Here is a 14,319-nt window from a genome sequence, read left to right on the forward strand (position 1 = left end):
GGATATAACTCAATTTCAATTGTCGCCCACACCCACTAGATGGAGACAAACACATTTGGATTCAACAGTGCACATGGCAGACAAGCACCACAGCCAACAACAGATTTTGTGGTTATTTATAGTTTTAATTTCACAATTCAAACTGTGTCTGTCATGATAGAAAAAAAAAAAAAAAAATACAAAGACTTGATTTCAAAGTGCAGTTATTGTTCATTCAAACAAGTACTAAGTTCATCAAATTTCACAAATCCTGTAAGCATCTCGTGGAATTACAAATTACATTTAAGGGGGGGACTCCAAACTATTTAGACCGTAAGGGGATGGTATACTTTTAGTGCTACCTTCTACATTCATCGGCGACTAAGCTGCTTTTTAAAGGCTTTTAGGGACTTTGCCATCATGGGTGCCACTCCTGTGAACATACAAGACAAACATTCAACATCAGAACAAGCAAAAAAATCACCAAGCAAAACAATAAGAGCATTTGGAAGCAACTCTTTCCAAACCTGCTGGTTTAAACAACGTAATTAACAATTTAAATTACATAAAAATGTCAATTAAAATCAAAACTATTCAGAAATGTAGAAAATCCAGAAAAGTTGTAAATGAAAACTGATATCACACAGCTTTACCGTTAACCATTACAGGGGTATTATACCAATACTGTGGTGCTTTCAGCTGCTATTACAATTACAAATATTATAATTATTGCAATATGGATTGGCTGAATAAAGTGTGGTCTTTAAAGGCACAATTGAATCCATGTGAAAACTCACTTTTAATCTTTCGGGGGTCTTGAGCTTGGCCAGAGTTGTTAGTGGAGGTCTCACTGAAGCCAGATCTTCCCCGATTCTCACTGGGTTTCCCAGTGCTGTGGGGTGAAGTGACAGATTTTATGTGAGGTGATAGAATTATATTTATCTGCACAGTGACTAACACAACAAGTTTATTTTCAATTCACTGAAACTGAATAATATAAATATCCCTTATTTTCCACTCTTAAAAAAAAGGATAGGGTTCTATGAACTGTTCATATGAAGGAATTTTCCATACTGATTTTTGAGAGGTGTTTATATTACTGAATTATGCATCACACTGTCATGTTTTAGGGTTAAAGGGAAATGTCTATAAACAATGGAATAGTTCACCCAAAAATGAAAATTTGCTGAAAATATACTAGCCCTAAGACCATTCAAAATGCTTCTTACTTCATCAAAACAGTTTTGAAGAAATTTTGCATTACATTCCTTAACGATGGATCCTCTGGGTGCTGTTGGAACCAAGTAATCCATACAACTCCAGTCAATAAACATCTTGTGAAGTAAAAAGGTGTTTATAAGAAACAAACCCATCATTAAGGCATTTTAAACTGATGCTTCTGGTCAAAATATCAGTCCATAATCCATTACACTTCTTCCAGTTAAAAAAAAAAAAAAAAAAAAAAAAGGGAGAGAGAAAATAAAGCATTAAGAGCATTAATATGGATGGAGAAATGGTAGCAAAGTTAAAACAAAAAACAAAAATAAATAAATAAATAATAATAATAATAATAATAATAATAATAATAATAATAATAATAACACATTTGTTTCTTAGAAACACATTTTTGATTCAGAAGAGGTTAACTGATTGACTGGAGTGGTGTGGATTACTTGTGGATTAATGTGATGTTTTTATCAGCCGTTTAGACTCTCATTCTGACGGCACCCATTCACTACTGAGGATGCATTGGTGAGCAAGTGATGAAATGCTACATGGAATGCTACAAATCTTTTCTGAGGAGGAAACAAACCTTATCTTCGATGGCCTGAGTACATTTTCAACAGATTTTTTTTTTCTTAGACTGCATGATAACATTTACACAGTTGCTGTATTGTTTCTATAACTGTGAAGTAAATGGACACAGCTGTTTTTTTTCCCACCAAAAGGGTTAATTGTGGCCCTTCCAGCCTAATCTGGTCTGAACTGACCTGGCTCTGTCTGTTGGGTGAGGTAGTGTCACGGGGCCGGCTGTGCCGTGAATCTCCTGTTGGATCCTCACATTTCTAGGTGGCTTAGCAGCTGAGTGAATAAAAGCCATCTTCACCTGTCTGCCTAAAAGAGAAAAAGTACCAAAAAGTGTGTGTGACATTAGGCATAAACATTTTCAAAGTAAAGTGTGAGAGCACAGTTAAAACTGTTGGAGTGGTGGAAGGGGGGGGGGGGGGAAATAAATAAATAAACCCCAGACATTCTAGATTTGAATGGCACAAACACGCTCTTTCTCTCTCTCTCTCTCTCTCTCTCTATATATATACATATTAAAGCATAAACTACATGTACAGCTCAGAGGTTTGAGTACAGTACATCACAACTGCTATGATCCCATCTATGCTAAAAATCATTTAGAAGATTAAGCAGAGAATCAAATGAGGCTCTTCTTGATTAATGAAGATGAAAAAGGAAGTTCAAAGGCATTAGAATTCAACATTATCCATCCACTCCACTATTTTGCAATTAACCCCAAAGTCACAGTTGCGCTCTAAATCTATTCATAGTCTGAGCAGACAGATGGTTAGAGCCATATTACCACAGAGGCCAACTGCATTTATGAGCCTTCAAGCTCAGCTCACCAATGAACAACTGCTCCCGCTCCGGAGAAACTTAAAGATAAGACTTACACTTACAAATCATCTCCTAGTAGTCAGTCAAAGTCTGTCTTAAGTACTGGCTTAGCTGACAATCTACAGTAGGAGGAAGCAACTTTGAAGTTGGAAGCCAAATCAGACAAGTCTGTACTACAAGCTAGCACTAGACAGCATCACATTATTGTAGAGCAGTATGTACAATAGTCAACATTTGAAGTGGATCAAAACCTTTCATCAAAGTTATCCTAAAATCAAAACAATACCTGGGTCATTCTAGGGAAATGTCAATTTTTATGAAATTATATTTTATAAAACTATTGCTAAAGTAGTAAGGTAACACCAGTGACAAAAATGGTACATATGGTCTTTAAATAAACACACACGATAAAAAAAAAAAAAAAAAAAAAAAAAAAAAAAAGATCATTAAGCTGTCATTGATGTGTATTCATAAAGTCAAAAGTCAAAAACCGAATAATGCGGTCTAAGTTTAAATATTAGAAAAGAAATACATTTTAAGACATCTTGCCATATCAAAAGTGGACATTTCTGTAGAATGACCCACCCATTCAATAGCCCACTTATGACAACTTTAATGAACTTTTTTTTTTATCCATTTCAAAGATTGACTACTGTATTTTAATATAATTTATGGGATATCAGTGTTCAGAACTGCTTTGGGAAATTAATGGAACAGTTCACCCAAAAACGAAAATCTGCTGTCCCTCAAGACATCAAAAAAGTAGATGAATTTGTAACTTCAACGGGACAGGTTTGGAAAAATTTTGCATTTATCATTATTTCGCCAAAGGATCATTTGCAGTGAGTGGGTTTTGCAGAAAAATACAGGAAAAAAAACAAAAAAAACAAAAAAAAAAAAACAACAACAACAACAACACACGTGCATCACAATAATCCACTAGTAATCCACACACACACACCAGTACATCAATTAACATTTTGTGAATTGAAAACCTGCATGTTTTTAACTTCAAACCATTGCTTCCAGTCAAGATGGGATGGACTTTTTCACTGGATGGAGCATTATTATGGATTATGGACTCGTATTCTGGCCAAAAGCATTGGTTTACAGTTACAAATGCCTTAATGATAGATTTGTTTCTTACAAACATGCAGCTTTTGGTTTCACAAGACATTAACTGATGGATTGGAGTGGTGTGGATTGTTATGTTTTTATCAGTCATTTGGACTCTGGGAACCAATCACTGCAAAGGATTCATTAGCGAACCAGAGATTTAATGCTACATTTCTAGAAATCGGTTCCCATTCAGGAACAAAAGTAAGCTTTCAGGAAATGTTCATTTTTGGATGAACTATTCCTGTAACATGTGCAAGGAAGACTGGAGTATACTCAGTACCGAGTGCTGAACAAGGAGTACTGGGAAAATACAAAGCACAGTACAAATCCAATTACCTTTGGGCTTCCCGGAGTGAGCAGAAACAATGCTCTTTGTGAGTTGCTTTAGTTTTCTCTCCCTCTCCTCGGACATGCGGAGGTACATCTCTCTCCAAGATTCATACTCCTCCAGCTGGGCGTTTCTGAAGTCCTTCTGGCAGTGTCTCTCCCACAGGTGGTCTGTCACCCCAATGTACACCTGTGTCAGAAATATTAAAATGTACATTTGGAAGTCACTTAAAAAAAAAAAAAAAATTCTCAAACCCTTTTTAAACTTAAGACTTGTTTAAAAGCTTGCAATTTGTTTTGTAGACAGACAAATGTTATTTAAAAAAAATTAATAAATAAATAAAAAAAAAACAGTGCAGAAGAACCCTCAGAATGTGTAGAGCTGAAATCTAGATAAAGGTGGTTACTTTAAAATTAAATATTTTATACTCAAATTTTACATTTTAAATGACTTCTTCATTAGACGATTCCCATACTTCAGTGCCATTATTTCATAGTTTTGATGACTTTACTATTATTTAAAATGTTGAAATGGCAATAATAAAAAAATAAGCGGTGTCCAAACGCTTGACTGGTAGAGCAAATCCACATCTCTGACGTTTCCAGCATTCTCACTAAGGAAGACTACTGTTAACTTCTTACTGGGTTATACTCCTCAATCCGGAGGAGCTGTTCAGGCGTGCAGCGCTCTAGTACTGGTTCCAAAATCTCAAACGGCACCCCTCCAATTTCATAGAGAGCTGCAAAACAGTCAACATCTTTAAAACCAAGCTCACCTCAAACAATTACGATATTCAGAGCAAAATCATAATGTCAAGTAACACACAGTCAATGTTGTTCTGCAGCGCTCGAATGCACTGCTGGTACAGCGTCATCATTGTGGGCAAATACGTCATCTTACTCCCAGAGTACACTTGCATCTTATTCTTCAGCCTCTGTCCAATGAAGAGCGGGGCCTCTTCACAGACATCAACGATCTTTTTATCAGCTAGGAATGAATGAATATATGAATGAGAGAAATTCTATTATAGCATTGTCAAGCTTTAAAAACAAGGTTTGGCATTTATGTACAAACATGAGAATAGATGCAAAGCTTTGATGCACCTTTCTTTTCACTCAAGTACTGATACTGAGAAACGTCCTCGCAATCGGGAAAACTGATTGGCAATGGAACGTTTAGCAAGTCCATCACTGACCGCTCAGGGACCTGGATTTCACTCAAAAATACAAATCATGTTATTCTTTCACATCATTTATACCTAAGTGACTTTGTCGTCAATGACACATGAGTGGGTTATAAAGTTGTAAATCTCTAATCAAATAGAACAACATTCAGGACACGTGTCAGGTTTGATATCAACAACATTAAACGCCATTGGTGTTTTGCACACTGATCCAGTCTAACTTGATCTGAAAGCTACAGCAGAGTATAAGACTCTTTCTTAGACTAAAGAACATCATACAGGCTTTGAACTACATTTTCATTTTGGGACAATCATTTTTTAAAGGACTGGAGAAAAACAAGGAACACGGTGCAGGTTTTTTTGTAGTACCGTTGTCATTGGGTTTTCCATCACTGCCTTGCTTGACTTCACAACAGACACACAAGAGTTTTCTTTGTGGGCAGTTTTAAGCCTCTTCGGATTCTTAGCAACACCAAAAGTTTTTTTGCGTTTGGGAGGCTCAAGGTCATAGCTCAGGTAGGCCTCAAAGGACATGGAAGGTGTTTCACAGCTATCCTCAGCCTCTTTGTCAGTCTCCATTGCTACTAATTTGTCTTTGGCCTTCTCCATCTTTTTTTTCCTGCATGCATCTCCAGTCTTCTCTCTCTGCTTTTGCGTCGCTTCAGGTCTTTTCAGAGATTTTTCAAGTTTTGCATTCTCCTGTTTTTTTGTTATGCCAGAAACCTTCTCAGTCTTTTTGCTTTCATGTTTTGTGTGCTCGCTGCTTGTCTTTTCATTGCCATGGTCTGTCCCGTGACTCCATGAGCCCTCGTTTAAACCTGAATGTTTTTTTGCCTCATCCTTTTTTTCACTATTCAAGTAGATTTTGGATTGACTGGGCTTGTTTTTACATTTAATGTCGGCATTCTGTGACATTTTCTTTTCAGTACTAGAATTCTCATTTTTAGGCTTCTTTCTAGAATTGGCAGCCTCTGACAACTGGCTGTTTTCATGTTTATTCCTTTCTTGAACTTTTTTATTAAGCTCTTCATTTTGGGTTAGGCAGTCATCAGGCTTTCCACCACTCGAACTGCAATAATAATAAAAAAAAAAAAAAAAATAATAATAATAATAATAATAATAATAATAAAAAAAAATGGAGCCTATAAGTACAGTATGTCACATGGAAATACAAATACATTTGTTTTCAATTACAGATTTGTAGGGCCAGATGATACCTTGTAGAGTCTTTCGGAACAAGCGATTTCCATCTGTTAACCAATGTTTTTGCCACCTTTCCTGCCTCATCATGCTTCCGAAAGGAGTTGACAACTTTTCCAATTCCTGTTTCCTACAAAGAAAATACAAACATTCAGGGCTCGAGAGGAAAATAGTTCACTAAAAATAACTGAAAATTACTTAATTTAAAAACAACAACAACAACAACAACAACAACATGAATCTCTTACAGCGAGAATTCCAAGCGTAATATCCAATACTTCAAGTTTCTTCAAGATTTTCAGCAGCTGAAACAGAACATGGTAAATTAAATAATTTAAGCCAAAGAAATCATTATAGACCAGAGTGTCCCACCCATTTCTACATGGCTGTTTAAAAATGTGAATTTGCTGAGCGAGCGCTCTGCTCAGGCTCTATGTATAGGGAAACCTCAGCTAAGGTACTATAAATGGGCAATGAAATAACCCCCACCCACCGGTTGTAAAATACAACACTGCACATGTGCAGTAGAGGGGTTACTGCACTGTGCAATCGCATCAAACAATACAGTGCTTTAACAATACACTACAAAAGTCACCAACATGTTGAATGTTAAGTTTACATAAAATAAGTGCTCCCACATTGCCCCTTCATGGCCTAAATTGACAGACAGCCAACATGAGAGACAACTGCAGTGTTATTTTTAGAAAGACCCCCTCTCAAGTGCCTACCCCCATTACCTCCCACCTTTCTGTCAACAGCTGCTGACATACTACATTTTCTATTCACAGTTCATCATCATTTTGTGCAAAGAGTATGAATTAATAAATTAATAAATATGATACCATCCATTTAAATGGTCAAAGGTCAGACCAGGCCTTGTTTATCACACTTATATTACTGGGCTTGTATTCAGTGAAATTTAACCAGCTAAACAATGTGGGGGGGATAAAACATTAAAGAAACACATGGAAACACATGCAAACATGGAAAAGGTGACATATGCATCTGATTACACAGTTCAACATTTTAAAATGTGTATTGTTCAGTTGACTATTGTTTAAATGCATCCTATTGTGGTTTTATTGTGTCGTCTGCTACTTATTTAAAAGCATGTATAAAATTTTGTCTGGATGACTGGGGAAAGAAAGTCAAAGCCTCATTTTAAGAGGTTTAATAAGGTGCTTGCTAAAAACCTTTATGCAGCTGGACGTCTGACTTAAGATTGATGTTAATTGTGTTTTAGCCCGTTTACACTTTTGAGTTAAACAATACAAAACTTTTTTTTTGCTGATAATTGCACAGCGATAGACAGCATCCTACCGTGTGTCCTTCACAGGATTCTTTCAGCTGATGTTTTAATTGCAAAACCTTTTTCACATCAGCTGCGGCCATGTCACCTCCTCACATGCGCCTGACCTGCACTCACTAAAGTCTCGCCATATTTTTTCGTCACCTTTATATGGGCGGAGACGATATAAGGCATTTTACTTTTTTGGAAGGGCTAGAGTCCTTTCAGAGTCATTGCACACAAGCTATCTGGCAAATACAAACCCACCGCAAGGAGTACTATACCAAATAATCCTCAAACGCAAGCAACCACATCTTTCAACACTGATCACTGAATGTGCAATGATCAAATCTGCAGCACGCTGAAAAGACAAAACGCATATCCTACTGATTGCATTTAACTGTTGGTGTGCGTAGCCTATACAAACGCCAGATTCTGGTCAGATGCCTGGCCGTGGAGTAGTTATACGGACAGAGCCGTCATGGCTGCTAAATCCATTAAGCTGTCTGACCCCTCAAAACCCCAGTTTAAAATGTTGCATTTTAATAGTATTTAAATTGGTCCACCTTTTGATAATAATATCAAATGGTAAAAATGAAAAAAAAAACACACACACACACATTATATATTATAGTGTTTTAAAGACTGATCCTCCTCTGTTATTTGTCCAGTATTATGCTAGCCAGCGTAAAATTAAACTTGCACTTTTAAAAATAAAGGTTCTTTATATGCATTCCATCAATTTATTGACAACCATCAATATACATGGAACCCTTTAAGATTTCTATAGTTGAAGGGGGGTTATGGGGGGTTAATTATGACCTATTGGTGAAATAACGGTGCACCAAACGCTCCGCACTATTTGCGCAATCACTTCTTCTGTTTGAGCAGGAGAGGAGGAGTTAATCAGCTGTCTATTCGGACCTCTGACGGAACGTCTCTCTCTCCTGCACACCAACTTGGAGGTGCAAGTCTGTCCTTCTCCTCCATCTACTTCATCTCGACATCGGTAAGTGCGTTATACTTGTCTTTATACAAAAATATGACAGTGATTCATTACAGCACCTTAGTTTAACAACAACTATCTTCTTATCTATTACCATTTTGGTTGAAGGGGGTTCTTGAGTTGACTATATAAATCTTGGGAATTGTGTTAGGTTCTTCAGATCAGTGTATTGGGTTCTGGTTTTTAAAGCAAAAAATACTTTAGATATGAACAATGTAGTTATTCTTAGTGGGAAACGTTTCATACATGCATGCATACACACGCACACACACACACATACATACGTGTGTGTGAACCTGGTACAAATACAGCACTCATAAACCTTAGGAGTATTATTTTTAGTTTTAACAAAACAACAGTTCCTCACAAATAAAGTAATATGTTTTAGTACTGAAAGGACAGATGGGTTTAAATGACTTAGAGTCTATAAAAGGAACCTTAGAGCAATGGTACACTGCCTTTCTATTCTTGGCCATAGTTGTGATAACTTGTGACAGATGCAAAGAGAGGAATGTCGAGGTGATATGCTGCGATAACAACTCTTAAGAGTTAATTTTGGTATTTTAAAGAGCATTAGCATATAGCTTTACACTTCTGAGATTACTTTTTTGTTTTTGAGTTGGTTTTATGTGTGTTTTTATTTCCTTCTTGTTAGAGTGACCCTAATAGTTAAGCAACACTGCACATGGTTTTGAAATATGAGAGAAGTGTGTGTCACTACACTACAGACTTCAGTTCAGTCAGAGAATGTGTTGTTTTGTTGTTAAAAACATGTGAAATATTTAGCAAAATTGCTGAATTAATGAAAAATGAAAGATCTCTTGTACAATATTAAAATGTTGCATACATTGTTTGAGAGCAGGACTGTAATCACTATACATTTTCATATAATCAATGAATGTTTTGTTGTTGTTTCCAAAAATGTATTTTTGTGCTATTACTTTTGGTAAACTCAGTCTGGAATATTTGTTATCTTCCTTTATACGAGATTATGGTTGCTAATAGATATATATTATTACAGTCATATGTTGAAGTGTATATTTTGTCAGGATTTAGTAGGCTGGTTAAATGATGCTGTAAACAGATGTAAACATAGAAAGTTGTGACCTCCTGCATGTTTACAGGTTGGGAGTAATGCATTTGTTCAGATCTGGCTTTACGCACTTATATGTGTGAACATTTGTTCTTCAACTCATTATGCGTTCTTATTTTGTCAAAATTCCTTTTAGGTCTTGGCTGTGACCCATCACTACAGTCATGGCACCCAAAAAGAGCAAGGCCGCTAAGAAGAACAAAGCTGACATCAATGAGATGACAATTATGGTAGAAGACAGTCCCACCAACAAAATCAACGGGCTCAACACTCTCCTGGAAGGTGGAAATGGCTTTAGTTGCATCTCGACAGAGGTCACTGACCCTGTCTACGCACCGAATCTCTTGGAGGGTCTCGGCCACATGAGGCAAGACAGCTTCCTCTGTGATCTGACTGTAGCGACCAAGTCCAAATCCTTTGACGTTCACAAGGTTGTGATGGCTTCCTGCAGTGAGTACATCCAAAACATGCTCAGAAAGGACCCATCCCTTAAGAAGATTGAACTCAATGATTTGTCCCCAGTTGGTCTGGCTACAGTCATCACATATGCCTATTCTGGAAAACTGACCTTGTCTTTGTACACCATTGGCAGCACGATATCAGCCGCCATGCTGTTGCAGATCCATTCTCTGGTGAAGATGTGCAGCGATTTCTTGATGCGGGAGATCAGCGTGGAGAACTGTATGTACGTTGTCAACATCGCCGACACGTACAATCTGAAAGAGACGAAAGAGGCTGCTCAGAAGTTCATGCGGGAGAACTTCATCGAGTTCTCCGAAATGGAACAGTTCCTAAAGCTCACCTACGAGCAGATCAGCGAATTTCTCACGGACGACTCGCTTCAGCTGCCCTCTGAGCTCACGGCTTTCCAGATCGCAATGAAGTGGTTAGACTTTGATGAGAAGAGGCTGAAGTATGCTCCAGATCTGCTGTCCAACATCCGCTTTGGAACCATCTCGCCCCAGGACCTTGTCAGTCATGTGCAGATCGTTCCCAGGATGATGCAAGACGCCGAGTGCCACCGTCTATTGGTCGACGCCATGAATTACCACCTGCTGCCATACCAGCAAAACATCCTGCAATCCAGAAGAACCAAGGTCCGCGGCGGCCAGCGAGTACTGATCACAGTGGGCGGGCGGCCTGCCCTAACCGAAAAATCTCTCAGCAAGGACATTCTCTACAGAGACGAGGACAGCGTCTGGAACAAGCTGACGGAGATGCCCGCGAAGAGCTTCAATCAGTGTGTCGCTGTTTTGGATGGCTTCCTTTACGTGGCTGGTGGCGAGGACCAGAATGATGCTAGGAACCAAGCGAAACATGCCGTCAGCAATTTCATCAGGTAAGGTCCAATGTCCTTTCTTTGCAAAGGTTTTTTTTTGGAAGCGATGCACCACTTACGAGTATTTCCCTCATCAGATACGACCCCCGATTCAACACGTGGGTCCACCTGGCGAACATGATTCAAAAGCGCACTCATTTCAGCCTCAACACCTTCAATGGTCTCCTGTTCGCTGTAGGGGGCCGTAACTCTGACGGCTGCCAGGCATCGGTCGAGTGCTACGTTCCGTCCTCTAACCAATGGCAAATGAAAGCGCCAATGGAAGTCCCTAGATGTTGCCATGCCAGCACGGTAATTGATGGCAAGATCTTGGTTAGCGGCGGTTACATTAACAACGCCTACTCTCGCTCTGTATGTTCTTATGACCCATCCACCGATAGCTGGCAGGATAAGAACAGCCTGAGCACCCCGAGAGGATGGCACTGTTCAGTCGCCGTTGGAGATCGCGCCTACGTTCTCGGCGGCAGCCAACTGGGCGGACGTGGCGAGAGGGTGGATGTCTTGCCGGTTGAATGTTACAACCCTCACTCCGGCCAGTGGAGCTACGTTGCCCCCTTGCTCACAGGAGTGAGCACAGCTGGTGCTGCCACCTTGAATAACAAGATTTTCCTCCTTGGTGGCTGGAACGAGATTGAGAAGAAGTATAAAAAATGTATTCAAGTGTATAACCCCGATATTAACGAATGGACTGAGGATGACGAATTGCCAGAGGCGACGGTTGGTATCTCATGTTGCGTCATCACCACCCCCACACGCAAAACACGAGAGTCGAGGGCCAGCTCCGTATCATCTGCGCCAGTTAGTATATAGGCAGCTAGAGAATAGTGGGGAAATGTATTTGAGTTGCTAAATGTACCAATTTTTATCTTACTATTTGCTTAAGGTCAACTTTTCTCACAGATGCCAAGATTAATTGTCGGTTCATGGCAATCTCAGAAATGTTGAATGTCAAATCACAACACAGAAAAAAAAAAAACAATTATGCATACATATGAATAATTATTTATAGAAGCCACTATGTTTAAAATTGAAGTGTTTTGAAAACAACTAAAATTAGATGCATTTCAAAGATGGTTCATAGGTTGTGGGAACAGGAAAAGTGAGAGAGATTTGTCTTGGAGGTAGGTTTATTGTTTATTATGTTTATGGAAAAGGAACGCGTAAAAACACATATTTGCAAAATTAAGAGTTTGCAGTCATCATTTTCATTGGGAAATTATTTTCCAAGTGGGGCCAATTCTTCAGTTATGATTCAATTAGTCCCTTAATGTGCAAAATGAGGTAACTGCAACATTGCAAGCTGTCCAGATATATTAGACATTGTCCTTTGATCAACAAACAATGGAATAATCTTTTAAAAATTGCTGCAGATACTTATTACATCATTATTTTCCAATGATGCCAATTTTATTGCACTGTACACATGTAAGCTTGTAGTTCATATTTATTTAGGATAATACAAAATGGTGCATAGATTATATAGATTGCCTAATAAAGCCAGAGGTACGTGATCATACAGCCAGGCGGTTTATTTAATCATGTAATACACCAATAAAGTGCTGCTGGCTCTTGGAAAATCAAGCAAGTTAATTATAAGCAAGGTTGCTGGCAGGAAGAATAACCGAGAACATTCTCCTTAGTTCTCAATCACTAGGCCTCAGGGAGAAGGAGCACATGTCCCTGGCCCTGTAGCATTTTAGCAGTGACCCTGTTTATAACTCAGTTTACACTGAAAAAGACAAAAACAGATACTATGATGATGTGGGTGATGATGTGAGGAACACTGAATAAAAGGATTTACAGTGGTGGCATATTTTGTAAATCGAAAGAATAAATAATTGTGAAAAAAAAAAAAAGTTTTGGCCTGAACCGTCTAGTGGATCAATATAAAATCTGCTTTGTTTTCTGATGGTTCATGATTTTTAAAATTCTGGTTAGAAAACACTATGATAGTCCAAAAAAAAAAAATGTGACAACTGGACACACTACTGATTTATTACTTTAATAAGGTATTGCTTGTTTAAGGTACATCAATGGATTGTATTCACAATATACATACTGTAATAAATGTTGTCAGATAATAAAGCTCTGCATATTTATTAAAGCTTCTTAAAAAATGTTGCTGTTGACTTTTTTTTTTTTGGAATCTATTTTGAACAATGAGCAGAGAGAGAGAGTGAGAGGTTAAGAGCAGGAGAGAGAGAGAAAGTAAAACAATGACTTTGCAAATGACTTTGCAAAACACTAAAAAAAGCATAGGCATAGTTCACCCAAATGAAAATCATGTCATCGTTTATTCACCCTCAATATGTTCCAAACTGATATGAATTTCTTTTTTCTTCCAAACACCAAATAAGATATTTTGAAGAATATGGCTAATCAAAAAGTTGATAGTCGCCATTAATTTCAATAGTATTTTTTCCATATCATAGAAGTCAATGAGGTTGATTAACTGGTTATCAATATTTTTCAAAATATCTTATTTTGTGTCCAGCAGAAGAATTTCATAGAGCTTTGGAACAGCTTAAAGGATGACAGATTTTTTGGTTGGTAAACCTTTAGACGTTACAGTAAATATAATGGGCGTTGGAGCTAGTGCCAGCTAATAGACAGTATGACAATGCAAATTTATAACTTTCACGATGACAAGTGAATGGAAAAGTAGTGACTTCTGACCTACTAGCAACAACCCCATTTGCTTTTAATCATTCACATCATTGATTTCCTTAATATAATATCTAAAGAGAGAGAGAGAGAGAGAAAGCTCTATATGTGTCATACAAAAACAACTGCAATGTTTAAATTATTATTATTTTTTTAACAAAATAAATAAGTAAAAGGCAATGTTCTGTATAAGTAATTTAATGGTTAGCAGTTATGGTTGTATAAATAAAACCTACAAATAACAAATAGAAAATGTTCTAAGTTACTTGTAAAAATCATTATTATATAGAAATACTATTGGATTCGTTCCCCTAATGTTAGAAGACCCTTCTGTGTTTGTTGACTTCGGTGTTGCCCCAACCCTTAACCTTTGATGAAATACAACGTTTGTCTTGCCCAGGTTAATTTCACGGCCAGCCAAAAAAATCCAATTAAATAATGTGTACATTAACACAATGGTCAAACGTTGCTGAAAACAGCGAATAAACGTGACCT

General features: G+C 37.7%; 2 protein-coding genes across 2 annotated transcripts; one reads left to right on the plus strand and one right to left on the minus strand.

Moving 5' to 3' along the window:
• Window positions 1–292: 292 nt before the first annotated feature.
• Window positions 293–7,897, minus strand: eloal (elongin A, like). The gene is made up of 11 exons (XM_051125370.1): window positions 7,755–7,897; window positions 6,683–6,739; window positions 6,452–6,564; window positions 5,604–6,303; window positions 5,155–5,257; window positions 4,877–5,038; window positions 4,693–4,790; window positions 4,060–4,240; window positions 1,971–2,094; window positions 777–871; window positions 293–412 (listed from the first exon to the last, which is right to left on the minus strand). The coding sequence occupies exons 1-11, from the start codon at window positions 7,824–7,826 to the stop codon at window positions 351–353; spliced, it is 1,767 nt and encodes a 588-aa protein (XP_050981327.1). The 5' UTR covers window positions 7,827–7,897; the 3' UTR covers window positions 293–350.
• Window positions 7,898–8,593: 696 nt separating this feature from the next.
• klhl31 (kelch-like family member 31) lies at window positions 8,594–13,031 on the plus strand. Its single transcript, XM_051126606.1, has 3 exons — window positions 8,594–8,731; window positions 9,958–11,160; window positions 11,238–13,031. Exons 2-3 carry the CDS (start codon window positions 9,986–9,988, stop codon window positions 11,968–11,970), a joined length of 1,908 nt encoding a protein of 635 aa, XP_050982563.1. The 5' UTR covers window positions 8,594–8,731; window positions 9,958–9,985; the 3' UTR covers window positions 11,971–13,031.
• The last annotated feature ends 1,288 nt before the right edge of the window (window positions 13,032–14,319 follow it).

The sequence above is a fragment of the Labeo rohita genome, chromosome 13 (genome assembly GCF_022985175.1).
Source record: "Labeo rohita strain BAU-BD-2019 chromosome 13, IGBB_LRoh.1.0, whole genome shotgun sequence".
Classification (NCBI taxonomy): domain Eukaryota; kingdom Metazoa; phylum Chordata; class Actinopteri; order Cypriniformes; family Cyprinidae; genus Labeo; species Labeo rohita.

Coding starts and splice junctions, on each gene's coding strand:
- klhl31 (XM_051126606.1), top strand. CDS start 9,986: ATGGCACCCAAAAAGAGCAAGGCCGCTAAGAAGAACAAAGCTGACATC. Junction 11,161..11,237: donor GCCGTCAGCAATTTCATCAG/GTAAGGTCCAAT, acceptor TTCCCTCATCAG/ATACGACCCCCGATTCAACA.
- eloal (XM_051125370.1), bottom strand. CDS start 7,826: ATGGCCGCAGCTGATGTGAAAAAGGTTTTGCAATTAAAACATCAGCTG. Junction 6,740..7,754: donor AATCCTGTGAAGGACACACG/GTAGGATGCTGT, acceptor GTTCTGTTTCAG/CTGCTGAAAATCTTGAAGAA. Junction 6,565..6,682: donor TTACGCTTGGAATTCTCGCT/GTAAGAGATTCA, acceptor TTTTCTTTGTAG/GAAACAGGAATTGGAAAAGT.